This window comes from Panthera tigris, chromosome C1 (genome assembly GCF_018350195.1).
Source record: "Panthera tigris isolate Pti1 chromosome C1, P.tigris_Pti1_mat1.1, whole genome shotgun sequence".
Taxonomy (NCBI): Eukaryota; Metazoa; Chordata; class Mammalia; order Carnivora; family Felidae; genus Panthera; species Panthera tigris.
In genome coordinates this window covers 31,176,706-31,190,017 of record NC_056667.1, presented here as the reverse complement: position 1 = coordinate 31,190,017, position 13,312 = coordinate 31,176,706, and the positions used below count along the sequence as shown (strand labels likewise).

At 41.4% G+C, this 13,312-nt stretch overlaps 2 protein-coding genes across 5 annotated transcripts in view; both read right to left on the bottom strand.

The window, feature by feature from the left end:
* Positions 1–9,163, bottom strand: part of ZNF684 (zinc finger protein 684) — a 29,690-nt gene extending 20,527 nt beyond the window's left edge. Inside the window, exon 1 of one of the 2 annotated variants that reach the window (XM_042996771.1) lies at positions 9,074–9,163. The gene's annotated coding sequence lies outside the window, so the exon portion shown is untranslated. Of the gene's footprint in view, positions 1–2,210; positions 2,298–9,073 lie in introns of those variants that run through there. The other variant, XM_042996773.1, reaches the window with a different exon arrangement.
* On the bottom strand, positions 4,136–9,242 carry EXO5 (exonuclease 5). Of its 3 annotated transcripts, none has more exons than XM_015535390.2 (2): positions 9,163–9,242; positions 4,136–5,644 (listed from the first exon to the last, which is right to left on the bottom strand). In XM_015535390.2, exon 2 carries the CDS (start codon positions 5,631–5,633, stop codon positions 4,512–4,514), a length of 1,122 nt encoding a protein of 373 aa, XP_015390876.1. In that variant the 5' UTR covers positions 5,634–5,644; positions 9,163–9,242; the 3' UTR covers positions 4,136–4,511. The 3 variants fall into 3 exon arrangements, with proteins under 3 accessions (XP_015390876.1, XP_007077452.1, XP_042852709.1); XM_007077390.3 differs by lacking the exon at positions 9,163–9,242 and adding an exon at positions 9,074–9,155; XM_042996775.1 differs by lacking the exon at positions 9,163–9,242 and adding an exon at positions 8,939–9,075.
* Between the last annotated feature and the right edge of the window lie 4,070 nt (positions 9,243–13,312).

The window sequence follows — 13,312 nt, the reverse complement described above, 5'->3', positions numbered from 1 at the left end:
CAGGCACCCCTTTGCTATTGTTTTTAAAATCTCTATTTCACCTATTTCTGCTCTTATCTCCTTTGTTCTACTAACTTTGGGCTTTGCTTACTCTTCTGTTTCTAGTTCCTTTAGGTATAAAGGTATTTATTTTGGATTTTTCTTGTTTCTTGAGGCAGGTAGGCCTATATCAATATAAACTTCCCTCTTAGAACTGCTTTTGCTACATCCCATAGATTTTGGAATGTTGTATGCCCATTTTCGTTTGCCTCAACGTGATTTTAACTTCATCTTTGATTTATTCATTGCCCCATTAGCTGTTTAGCAGCAGGTGTTTAGTCTCCATGTGTTTGTGTTTTTTTCCAGTTTTATTCTTGTAATTGATTTCTAATTTCATACCACAGTAGTTGCAACAGATGCTTGATAGGATTTCAATCTTGAATTTAGAGACTCATCTTGTGGCCTAACCTGTGATGTATCCTACGGGATGTCCCATGTGCTCTTAAATGAAAGTAATATAATAGTATGGGGCTTTAATACCCCACTTACCTCAATGGATAGATCATCTAGACAGAAAGTCAATAAGGATACATTGGCCTTATGACACCTATCAGATGGATTTAATAGGTGTCATAAGGCCAATGTATCCTTATTGACTTTCTGTCTAGATGATCTATCCATTGAGGTAAATGGGGTATTAAAGCCCCATACTATTTTGTATTACTTTCATTTTTATGGACTCTCTCTCCTATATGTCCTGTGCAATGAATGTGAATACCTGTGCTGTGACTGAAAACGTTGGTACATTCTTGACTTTCATGGGTCCCTATGTGTGAAAAGATTATTTTGATCATCTAAGCTTTGACCAAAGCTCCTTAAACTCCTCTGCAATGTACTTTCTGATGAATATGAAGACTTGAGCTCTGAAGGCCTCAGCACAATTACCACATGTATAAAGTTTTTCTCCGGTGTGGACTGTGATGTACATGAAGAAATATTTGCATTTTGGCTGAAGCTCTTAACACGCACAACACACTTCTTTGGTTCCTCTCCTACTATACTCTAATAGATGTTATGTTTTGAGCTATCACTAAAACCTCTATCTCTCTTCACACCTTTATGGGGCCTTTCCCTCATATAATCTCTCTGAAGAACTTGAAGGCCTATATTCTACCTGTGGCTCTTGTCACACTCACCACACCAGCAGGGTTTCTAAACATATGGATTCTCTGATGAATATCAGAGAACAAAACAAAACAAAACAAGTATCAGAGAACAAAACAAAACAAAACAAAACAGAGAAGCAATAACCAAAGCAATAGTTGAAAATTTTTAAAGGAAGTAACTTATTCCTTACATCTTAATGTACTTTTATAAGCATGTATTATTTAATCAGAAAATTCCACCATGGGGGAGCCTGGGTGGCTCAGTTGGTTAAACGTCTGACTTCGGCTCAGGTCATGATCTCATGGTCCGTGAGTTCGAGCCCTGCATCGGGCCCTGTGCTGGCAGCTCAGACCCTGGAACAGGCTTCATATTCTGTGTCTCCCTCTCTCTCTGCCCACCCCCCTCCCTTGTGCTCTGTTTCTCTCTCAAAAACTAAACAGTGAAAAAATTTTTTTAAATTAAAAAAAAAAAAAGAATGGGGTGCTTGGGTGGCTCAGTTGGTTACGCGTCCAACTTCAGCTCAGGTCATGATCTCGCAGTTTGAGGGTTCGAGCCCTGTGTTGGGCTCTGTGCTGACAGCTCAGAGCCCCTCCCCTGCTTCGGATTCTGTCTGTCTCTCTCTGCCCCTCCCCTGCTCATGCTCTGTCTCTCTCTGCCTCTCAAAACTAAATAAATGTTAAAAAAAAAAAAGAAAAAAGAAAAATCCACCATGGAGAAAATTAAAAGACATGCAACAAACTGGCCTTTAAGAATAATTTTAAAAGATTAAACTCCTCATTAAAAATAAGCAGAGGGATGCAAATTTAACAAGATTAAATTATTTACTAAAGAAAGCAAATTTTAAAAAATCAAGAAATAGCTTTGTTATGATATCTCTTTTCATTTAACTGCTCACTGAATATTCAAGAGGTCCATAATTTTGAGTTCAGATACCTTTAGGCAGAATTTGCAAGTTAAAGATGACATTATTAGCTATGTGGAGGCTGCAAACCCGGGAAGCATTTGTTGTAGAGAACAGCATCAATGATCCTGGGGTGACCCCAACTACAGATGTCTCAACTTACCTTGTGAGAAACCATAAAGTGATGACTAGGAGATGTTAACTTAAAATAAAGATCTGAGGTGCTCCTGGGTGGCTCAGTCGGATGGGCATCTGACTTCAACTCAGGTCACGGTCTTGCGGTCTGTGAGTTCAAGTCCCGCATGGGGCCCTGTGCTGACAGCTCAGAACCCGGAGCCTGCTTCAGATTCTGTGTCTCCCTCTCTCTGCTCCTCCCCTGCTCACACTCTGTCTCTCTCTCAAAAATAAATAAACATTAAAAAATAATAAGGATTTGAGAGCTCAGGGTATTACTGAATTACAGAACTACTGAATTCTGACAATGTCACTGTCTGAAACCAACTTATTTTTCTTTTCCCTCTTTTTAAACCTTCTAGTACATCCAACATGATGCCATCAGAACCCTGACAAGCTGTTTTCTTGAAGACTGTTAGCTTAATACTCTTGATCCTATAAAGTCCAGTTTATTTACTATGCCCCCAATTTGATTCCAAACTTCCTAGGGCCTAGAATAAGATACCATGTAGGGGGCTTAACAACAGCAAGAAATACTTTACAGCATAATGGTTAAGAACATAAGCACTGCAGTCAGACATATCTAGGCTGGAGCCTACCACTTTCAAACTGTGTTTTATAACCCTTCTAAGCCTCAATTCCCTCATCAGGGATAATTAATGGATATATAGATTTAATCATCAAAGTGCTAAGCATGATGCCTGGCACATAATATTCATTCAGTAAATGAGAGTTATTACCCCAAGATTCCCATTGTCCATAAGAAAAGTTGTGTGTAGCTCAAAACACCTCCAGAGGTAATCTGTAACTCCAAAAATGTCCAGGTTTTACCAGTTCACATAGAACATGGAGTCACATTGGGGCACCTGGGTGGCTCAGTTGGTTAAGCGTCCAACTTTGGCTCAGGTCATGATCTCCCAGTTCATGAGCTCAAGCCCTGCATTGGGCTCTGTGCTGACACTTCAGAGCCTGCAGCCTGCTTCAGATTCTGTGTCTTCCTCACTCTCTGCCCCTCTCTCGTTCATGCTCTGTCTCTCACTCTCTCTCAAAGATTTAAAAAATTAAAAAAAAAAAAAAAAAAAGAACATGGAGTCACATTAACAATATTCACCATGTTCTGCTGCCTCTTGACCTTCTAGTTCATATAGAAACTCCACTCCTGGGGCACCTAGATGGCTCAGTTATGCGTCCAACTCTTGATTTCAGCTCAGGTCATGATCTCGGGGTTGTGAGATCAAGCCCCACGTTACGCTCCACACTGAGCATGGAGTCTGCTTAAGATCCTCTCTCTCTGCCCCTCCCTGCTCACACACTCTTTCTAAAATTAAAAAAAAAAAAATGTAAATAATAAGAATAAAATAAAGAATAAACAAATAAAATAAAAAATAAACTCAACCCCTGCCAACTCTTCTCCCCCTTCCACCTATATATGCAAATTCTCCAGTAGTGACTGCATAAACAAGCCTTTTCCTTCCAGGTGATGTCCATATCGTTCTTTCCTCTGGCCTCTTTGGTGATGTTCGCAATCAAGAGCTCCACTATCTTCTAAAATGCATTGAGATTCCTCTTCACTATCTTCACAATTTCCTTAAAATGTGTTTAATTTTTTGGTTCTCCCTTTATAAAAAGGGCACCATACTGTATGTAACCTTTGGGGACTTTTCACTTAACTGTGCTAACCACACTGTTGTGTGTCATTGTGGCTCATTTCTTTTCGTTGCTGTACACCGTCCACACTCTTCTGATGATGGGGACCTGGACAGTTTCTAGGGTTAGGTTTTGCTATTGTGAAAGTACTATGAAGCATATGCTTGTTCATATTTTCTGTTTTACACATGTAAGACACAACTATTTATTGTGGTCATTTTTGAAGGATTGAGATTATGAAAAAAAATCAGTTCGACTGACTTGGACAGCATTTCATTCTATTTTATTATATAAAATGTAGAAAGTGTTAACTAAGAAAAAACAGGGAAGGGACTTAACAGAAAGTTTAGGATCTTCTTAGGAAAGCAATGATTGCTGAAGGATGCCCTTTGCTCCAGCCATGATGAGCAACTGTCTTCTTGGCAATTCACAGCAAAGTTCCAGGGACCTATAACCTCAGATTCCTCCCACTCACCCCTGAAACTTGGTCTTGACTTGAGTGGTTAGAGTTCGAGAAAATATGAAAAGAACCAAAATAAGAATATTCTCCATGAAAGCTAAGTTCAAAAATCGGTCCTCTTTTCCTCTGCTGAGTACATTAGAAGCAGGGAGGCTGAAAGTTCCTGAAGGCATGCCCTTCTGTTCATTTCACTTTTTTGGCTAGGGGCTCTAGAATGGAGCTGGGCACCCCACCACCCTTCCTCCATTCACAGATATCTGCATAGTTGCATGTCCGGCACTTCCAAGCCTCCTCCACATCAACCCCTTGAGGCTCTCGGTGGCCCATCCAGTAGGCCATATAGTGCTGCACCTTGCCTCTCACCTCCTTCTCTTCAAAGGCCACAATCTCTGTACCCAGCACTGTGGCAGTCTCTTGGTGGATGTACTCAATCTTTAGGATATCAATAACTGGGAGGTCAGACAGTGTTAGAGACAAGAAGACTAGCTCCATGAGGTCACCCAAGGACTTTACAGAGAAGCCTCCCTGCCGGGCATGCCTCAGCACTGAAGGTCCCAGTGGCTTGTCTGGACACAATTTTGTGTGGTGGATTAGGCTAGCACTGGTCACTTTCCCTTGAACCATGGCATCAAAGATATATTTGTATAGGCTGATTTGAAAACAGTCTTTTTTCTTCTGAGCTTCCAAAGGGAGCATAGGGCGCCTGCGTGTCTTAAGTTCAGCCAGTTCCAGTTCCCCCTTGGCGGTATAGTGCAGCTCATCAATTACTCCAACAAGCAGCACACCCTCCACTTCTCCAAACACTGGAAACTCTCTGATGCGTCCTTCTGACTGCAGGACAGGAATCATTGATAATATATTCAAAAACTTAACTGCCCAAGCATCTTCTTTAGTGGTGGTGGGGACAGTCACAAGATCATGAACTTCTAGTTCTCTAGCTAGGTGGATGCTGGCACCGGTGTCCAAAACAGCTGCCTTCTCAGGAGCCAAGAAACCAGGAAGCTCCTTCCCATATACCATTTGCTGTTCACACCAGTCTTGAGTAGACAAGTCAGTGACATACAAATGTTTAAGGTGGAATCGCTCCATAGGTGATGAGACATCCAATCCTCTTTTCCATTTTGGTAAGCTTGTGAGCTTGTCATCCTTCCCAGGGAGTTCAGAAGAAGGACCAGGCTTGCTAAGTGATGCACTTGACTCCTGAGTATCTTCCAGGTCCAGATACTCTAGCAACTCTGAGTCACTCAAGTCTGAGAACCCTGAGGCCTCTACTGACCCCGTCTCCTCTTCCCCATTCTCTGCCATGGCACAAGGCCCTGCAATATCATGTTAAAGAAATGTATTATCCAAATAACAGATTTATCCAAAGCACTTTCAAATTCTAATAAGGTAAAAGGAATCACGACTATTTATTTACATTCTTTAAGAAGCCTAGCTATTTACGACCAACTAGTAACGCAACAGAATTGCATTGGCCTCGATTTCTTCATTTAAAAGGAGATTTGAGGTTTGCTTTTTCTGCTTCAAAGTTCTACTGACTTGGAATATTATTTCATTATTTAGAAATGTATAGGTCTTTGTAAATGTTGGAGCAATGTTGGTAAAAACATGGCCACTTTTATAATTCTTCTAATACAAAATCCTTGACTAAGAAAACGAAACTCAATTACAAACTATTCCTTGAGAAAAATCAGCTCTATGATGACTGTTTTACAATGTAGTTCTCAGGAACATAGTATAGCAAAATTCAAAGACTAACTATAGACAAATACCAATAGATCTGCTCATACACAAAGTAATAGCATACAGGGTGCCCAGGTAGCTTGGTCAGTTGGGCATCTGGCTCTTGGTTTCAGCTCAGGTCATGATCTTACGGTTTGTGGGTTCGGGCCCCATGTCAGGCTCCGCACAGAGCCTACTTGGAATTCTCTCTCTCCCTTTCTCTCTCTGCCCCTCCCCTGCTATCACTTTCCCAAAATAAATAAACTTATAAAAAAAAGGTAATAGCATGAAGTCATGAGAGTGGACGTTCACAGCAACATGTGGAAATCAGTTGCTTTCAAGATTTGAAATATACTAAGGAAATGGCAAGGAGGAAAAGCTCTTGGTGGGTTTTACTTTATCCTTACTGACTTTATAAATTATCCTAGCAGAAATTGGTGTTTCCCACTAAGTTTATTTTTTCTCTCCACAAGAAATTAGCTTATGATGGAAAATATCTGTCAATAAGCACTAATAAAATACTACAGTATTTGCTATAATATTGAATATTGTGCAGTTATTGAGTGCTAGACATTGAGCCAAGTGCTTCACATCCAATATCTCACTACTCTACTGTGGGACAGGTACTCTTTTTTTTTTTTTTTTTTTAATTTTTACTACAAAAAAAATTCACACAAAGAAATAGAACAATGAACATCTATATATATATACACAACACCTAGATAAACAACTGTTGACATGCTGCTGTATTTGCATTTTTCATGTGTGCATTTTTGGCTATTTTAAAGTAAACTATAGATCTAACACTTCAGATATAAATGCTTCAGCATTCATTTCCAGATAAAGACATTCTCCTACATTAACTACATTACTGTTATCACAACTAACAAAATCAATAATTCCCTAATACTCCCCTCCTTATTCAAATTTCCCCAGCGGCCCTAAAATGTCTTAAATAGCTTTTCTTTAAATCAGGAAACAAAGACCACACGTTATGTTTGATTTGTTTTGTCTCTCAAACATTTTTAATCCTAAGAAACTAGGCAAACTATTTTGTAAAGATACTCTTTTTAAGCCTTCTTCCTAATCTCACATATCTAACCTAGCATAGGTTAGAAACAAAACAAAACAAGGTATGACCAGTCCACCAGTATTGGACTTTGGGTGCCAGGAAAATAATCTGACACAGAATTTAAACTGATTGAGATAACTATGAACTAAATTTCCTCTTTGCTATTAAGCAATGAAGAAACTGAATGCACCAAATTCCATATTAAAAACTTAAGAACTGATATATTGAAAATGGTATTAATATTTGCTATGGTTGTACTTAACTCATTTTTAAATAGTCTAAATGTCCCTAATGAAAGAAAACACATACAGCTGGCAGAGAAGTTATTTGCAATGAACAAAAGTAATGCAATGCTAAGATTTCTGCTTATATCCTATAAAGTTATTGCTTTAGAGGATACTTCAATAGTAATAAAACACAGAAGACGCACATTTACATAAGTGTCTCAAATTATAAATGTGCCTTGGATGATGACAGTTTCAAAATGAGTAATGTTATTTGGACCATGAAGTCCCTGAAAGTTGGAAAGAATCTTCATCTTCTGTCAAGAAAATGAAGTTAAATGGCAATTAACATGTACACTTTGGGTGTTTTTCCCCGCTGGGGGAGGGCACTAAATCTAAATCAACTGACCTTGAAAACATTTTATTTCAAATATATAGATCTGGGCTGGCCAATATGTAGCCACCAGCCACATACAGTTACTTAAATTTAAATTAACTAAAATAAAATAAAATTTAAAACTCAATTTCTCTGCTGCATTAGGCACATTTCCAGTAATTAGTAGCTATATGTGGCTAGGGGGTATCACATTATAAGGCAAAGACATAGAACATTCCTCTGACTATAGAAATGTTCTTTTTGGACAGTAGTGATTTAGATTATTCTATGTGTCTGTACTAACTCCCTGGGGTGGGGGGGGGGGGGGAGAGAAGGAGAGGCAGAGAGAGAGTAAGCTCCTGAAAGTTATGAACTTTGTTACTCGTTTTACATACTGAGAATAGGGTAGCCCTGAACAGGTTAAGCAAAATGTTCTGTAGAGAAGAAACAAAAAGGAGGCATTCTCTGTGAAACTGTTCATCTAAAGGAAGAAAACAATACACTGGGGATGAGCAATTTAGACTCAGATGTGTTGCCTGGACTTTCCTGCACAGAAAAATTCCAGCCAAGGGCATAATACAGCACATTGTCTCCGAATGCAGTTTGTATTTTTCTGACATGAGATGATTTCACATGGTTCACATGAGATGATTTCAAATGATTTCAACATTTTTAGACACATCTTAGCGTATAAAGCTATATTCAAATGCATAAATCCAATGCATCATTTCATGGAGAGTGTTTCTTAGGACAAGTGTGGTCTTTAAATAAACGAAATTAAAAAATTTTAAACATGAAAATAACAATACAGGTAGTACACAGGAATGGCAACAATCCTCAGGTGGTAAATGAATGAAATGTTTGGGAAATACCAGCATAGTGTCAAGAGTCTGGGGGTCGTGGGGATCTAGATTCTAAACCTAATCCTGACTAGGTCAGTAGTATTCAGTAATATGCCACTTGCCTTATGAGTGCTCTTGAGCAAGTTCTTCGTTTTCCTGACGCTACTGACACAGTATCCCCTCCAACTGTCCTCAGCTACTCAAAACAGTGATAAAACAAAACAAACATACTAGCATTCAACAAATGTGGATCTCCTTCCCCTACCCAAGGAAGAGACGGGATAGCATTTCTATTCCTTTTGACAAATTGAGTTTAAACTTTAGGAGAGAAGAAACTTCTACTCCCCTGGGACTTGGCTGATCTTTCCCCTTACCAGGAAGTGCAGAATGCTGAAATGACAGGGGTCGGGGAGGAGAAAGGAGCTCTGAAAAACCAGGTCTGCACTGAAGAATCCAGATTAGCAACTCTGTGCCTTGCTGTGGTAGAATGGGGACTTTTCCTTTCTCACCTGTCCAGTCCCTCACATTGTGGCATTTCCTCCTCTCTGATCCACACTGCACAGGCTGTTGCCCATCCCAGAAGCTAGGTAACGCTTGCCTCTCTCCTGGATCAAATCCTCCAAGACTTCTTCGTTTTCTCCACACCCCGGATGTAGTTACTTAATTCAATCCTCGCTCCCTGCAAACAAGAGAATCAAAAATAGCCAAAGTCCCCCAGGAGCTCCAAGACCAGTTCCCTCTTCCAGCCCCAAACCTCAGCCCAGGTGCTGAGCAAAGACCCCAGGTGAGAGGCTTTTCTTCTCTGATGGGTTCCTGCTGCCTGTGGCACTGCCACTACCTTCACCCTCTACGTTCTGACTTGTTCGGTGCAGCCCGGACTTGTGGGCTCCGACAGCGCTTGCCTTCAGCCAGGACCTTTCCACCGGCCCCAGACCACTGTCGCCCCAGCAATTCCAAGCCCGTCCTAAAGTTTACTGAGCACTCCCTACAATGGCTTGGAGGAGCCGGAAATGACAGCAAGGGGTCGCCGGCTTCGGGAAGAGGTCCCAGCGGACCTCCACGAAAGGGCCAGAACCCACAGGAGTCTGGCCTGCGAAGGCAGACACGACAAGCCGCTGCCCGGGGGCCGCTCCCGCCCGGGGATCGCGGCAACCGCGGGAACAGACCCCAGGGCTCCACACCGCAGCCGCTCAGCCACCCATTCGCCGGCCTGATCCTAACCTTGGCTACTCCTCCGAAACCCGGGCTCTCCCCGGCTCCGCCGCGGCCTCGTTACTGCTCCCGGGCTCCACCGCGGACCTGCAGGGGAAGCTTGAGCACAAAGCTCTCCGCTACGGGGTGGTGCGCACTGACGCGGCTGGAGCGCTGGCCCAGAATGCCCAGCGGCCGTCCGAGGCCCGCCCCCTCCCAGAGGCCGCGGCGGCGCAGCACGCTTCTCGAGTCCACTGAGGGGCGGACTCCCTCTAGCGGCGGGGCGAGCAGGGCGCTAAAGGCGAGCGGCAGCCTTTGGGCGGGCTGTCCCCGCGGACGGCTGGCTGTGCGTGTGGCTTATCTCCGGACGGAACTGCGCTGTCACCTGTCCCAGAAGCTCTCACTGCGGCCCCTCCAAGCGGGGGTCCGGGAGCGTCGTGGGCGCGTCCCTGGCCCCGGTGCACCCGCTGCGTCTTGGCTTTGCCTCTTTTGGACTCCGCACCTGCTCTGCCCCTCGCGCCAGCTTTCCCAGCTGAGAACAACCACAAACTCCCTTTGCAAAGATGCTGGCGCCCGTCTTAGCCTTTTTATTGGGAAGTATAACAGCTCTATTCTGAAATAGGAAACAAAGGCAAATAAAAGTATTGAAAAGATAGGTCACCGTTAGATCAAAAGCAGAAAAGTGACAAGCCCTTTTCAAATACACTCCCATGCCTCCTTCCCGAGGAAACTACTAGCCTGATTTTTATGACAGTCACTTCCTTGCTTTTCTTTATGTTTTTATCACATACGAGACACTTGATTTACGATTAAGGTAGCATCGCATAGCAACGGAGAAAAGATGGTCTTTCAATGAAGGTTCTGTGACCGCAGGGTATCCTTATGAAAAAAATCTATAAAATGATACCTCTTATCTCACTTCCTCACAAAAATCAATTCCAGGAGTATTAAAGTCCTAAATGTGAAAAGCTAAACTATAAAGCTTTTAGAATATAATACAGTATTGTTTGGACTTCAAAATAGGGAAAAGATTTCTTTTTTTTAATTTTTTGAATGTTTTATTTTTATTTTGAGACAGAGCGCAAGTTGGGGAGGAGCAGAGAGAGAGAGAGAGGGAGACACAGAATCCAAAGCATGTTCCAGGCTCTGAGCTGTCAACACAAAGCCGGACTTGGGACTGGAACCCACTAACCACAACATCATGACCTGAGCCAAAGTCCCACACAACCAACTGAGCCACCCAGGCGCCCCAGGATCTCTTAAAAGTAAAATAGAAAATACTAGAAAGGATAATTAGGGAAATTAAATGTGACTTTTATATTAGATAATAGTATCTATCAATTATAAGTATCTTGGTATGATAGTGATTTTGTGGTTGGGTAGGAAAACATCCTTGATCTAAGAAATATGAAAGTTGAGAGAAATCTTTTTAATTAAGTGAAATGAGTAGGTGTTGCTGGACTGAGGCTGGAGGTTTCTGCCTCCTCCCCACTATAACCTTCTGTAGCCAAAATGTAACTTCCAATGCCAGGCAAGCCTTTTTGCAACCCTTTCCCACATGCACCTATCTTCAAATGAAGTTTGGGGGAGGGGTGATGCAGAGGGGAGTGAAACGGAAGAGATTCCCAAGACAGTAGGACCATGTTACCCAAAGCTTTCGTTCTCAACACTGAGGGACTCAAATTTAACAATGCCATGCCCTTTCCCCAAAAGGCTATCCTAAGAAGTGCGGGCATGTCACTACATATACATTGTATACACTGTATACAATGTATACGCTGTGTATACATTGTGTTCCTCACAGGTGCTAGAAGAGGCAAAATTTGTACCTCCCAACATAGCCCTGATTACAGTCTACCATGTAAGAGTCTATAGGATAAAAGTGTTTATCTGTATGATTACTCTCTAGAGCTGCACTGGCCAATGAAGTAACCACCAATCACATGCGGCTCTTGAGCGCTGGTAATGTGGCTAGTCCAAAATGAGATGACTTAATACCAGATTTTGAAAACTTAGTACCCCCCCAAATGAAAATAACACATTAATTTTTTATATTGGTTACATGTTGAACTTGTAATATTCTGGAAATATTGGGTTAAATGAATATATTATAAAATTAATTTTCCTTATTGCCTTTTATTGTATTACTGTGGCTGCCCAGAAAATTTTAAATATGGATCACATTTGTGTTGTGGCTCACATTATATTTCTCTTGGACAGCACTCCTCTAGGGCATCAGAGTCTAAGGGCAGGGAATTTATTTTGCTCAAGTTTGTGTTCCTCACAGGTGCTAGAACAATAATTGACAGAATTTTTATATGTTCAAGAGAAGCCCACTGGCAATATTCTGTATTTGAGAATCTTTTCTTCCACATATTAAGATCAGCCTCTCAAAAAACAAAACAAAACAAAAAAGATCAGCCTCTCTTCAGCCAAACACCTATTTCTGATCATTGAAAAGGGCATTGCTTACTTGGAGAAAGCCAGAGGAGATAGCCCTAAGGAAGTTGAGGGAGTTGGAAATGAGCCAAGGATATAAGACTGAGGCCTTTTTCTAAACACAGGCAGCTTCAGATGTAGGACATTTGAAGCCTTCAATCAGTTAGAGTTTATTCATTTTTAAGAGATTCAAAAACCAGGGGCTCTACCTTCAGGTGAGGCTTGATCCAGGGTCAAATAGTGTGATGGGATTTAAATTTTCTGTTCATTTCTTGGATCAGTTTCCTCTGTGTTTGCTCATTTCTAAGCAACCTCCCTTCTTTTATACTGCCGGTAGCTTCCAGGGATATAGCCTTCCAGATTTGTATCTAGTGGGGAAAAAGGAAGTTTATTTCCCTAATACCTCAAAAACAAATCCAAAAATTCTCCCTTCTTCCTGATTAATCCAACTGGGGTTATAACTTGTCTTAGCCAGAGTCTTCCAGAAAACAGAGCCTAAAGCAAAGATTAGATGTTTTTTTTTTTTTTCTTTTTCTTTTTGAAAGTGCAAACCCATGGTAGCAAGGATAAGAAAAGAAAGTTAAGCCAGCAACAACTTGAAGCAAATTGAAGTGGTGCACTATTGTATGGATATTGTTTCATGTTGACCCCATAGTCTTACACACTGATTCCAGAATAATATTATAAAGTTAAAACCCCATGGTGTCATTCTCTGATTAAAAAAAAAAAATCCTTGAACATAAAGCCTATCACTTTATTTAGTAAATTCAGCCAAGAATTCCAAGTGCTCCTCCAAGAAGACATAATTTTGTATAGTAGTCCCTGATGACGTGACACAAGTTACATCTGGGAGGATGGGGAGCTAACTGAACAAAGAAATTAGGCAGAAGGAAGAAAAATAGCACAGCTGAGGACCAGAAACCATGCAATAGTATGGAACATTTGCAGGACCATGAGATCCTTATGGCTGGAGCAAAGTATGCTTGAGGGGAAATTTGGAAGACGCTGCCAGAAAAATAGGCAATGCTCTATACCAAGTGTTCTGTATTAAGAAGAATACAGAAGATGAAGTTTATCTTCAAGTCATGAGAACCCATTGGGGGATTTTAAGCCATGTA

Bases quoted from the DNA above. Each gene is read 5' to 3' on its own strand.
- EXO5 (XM_015535390.2), bottom strand. From the start codon at position 5,633: ATGGCAGAGAATGGGGAAGAGGAGACGGGGTCAGTAGAGGCCTCAGGG.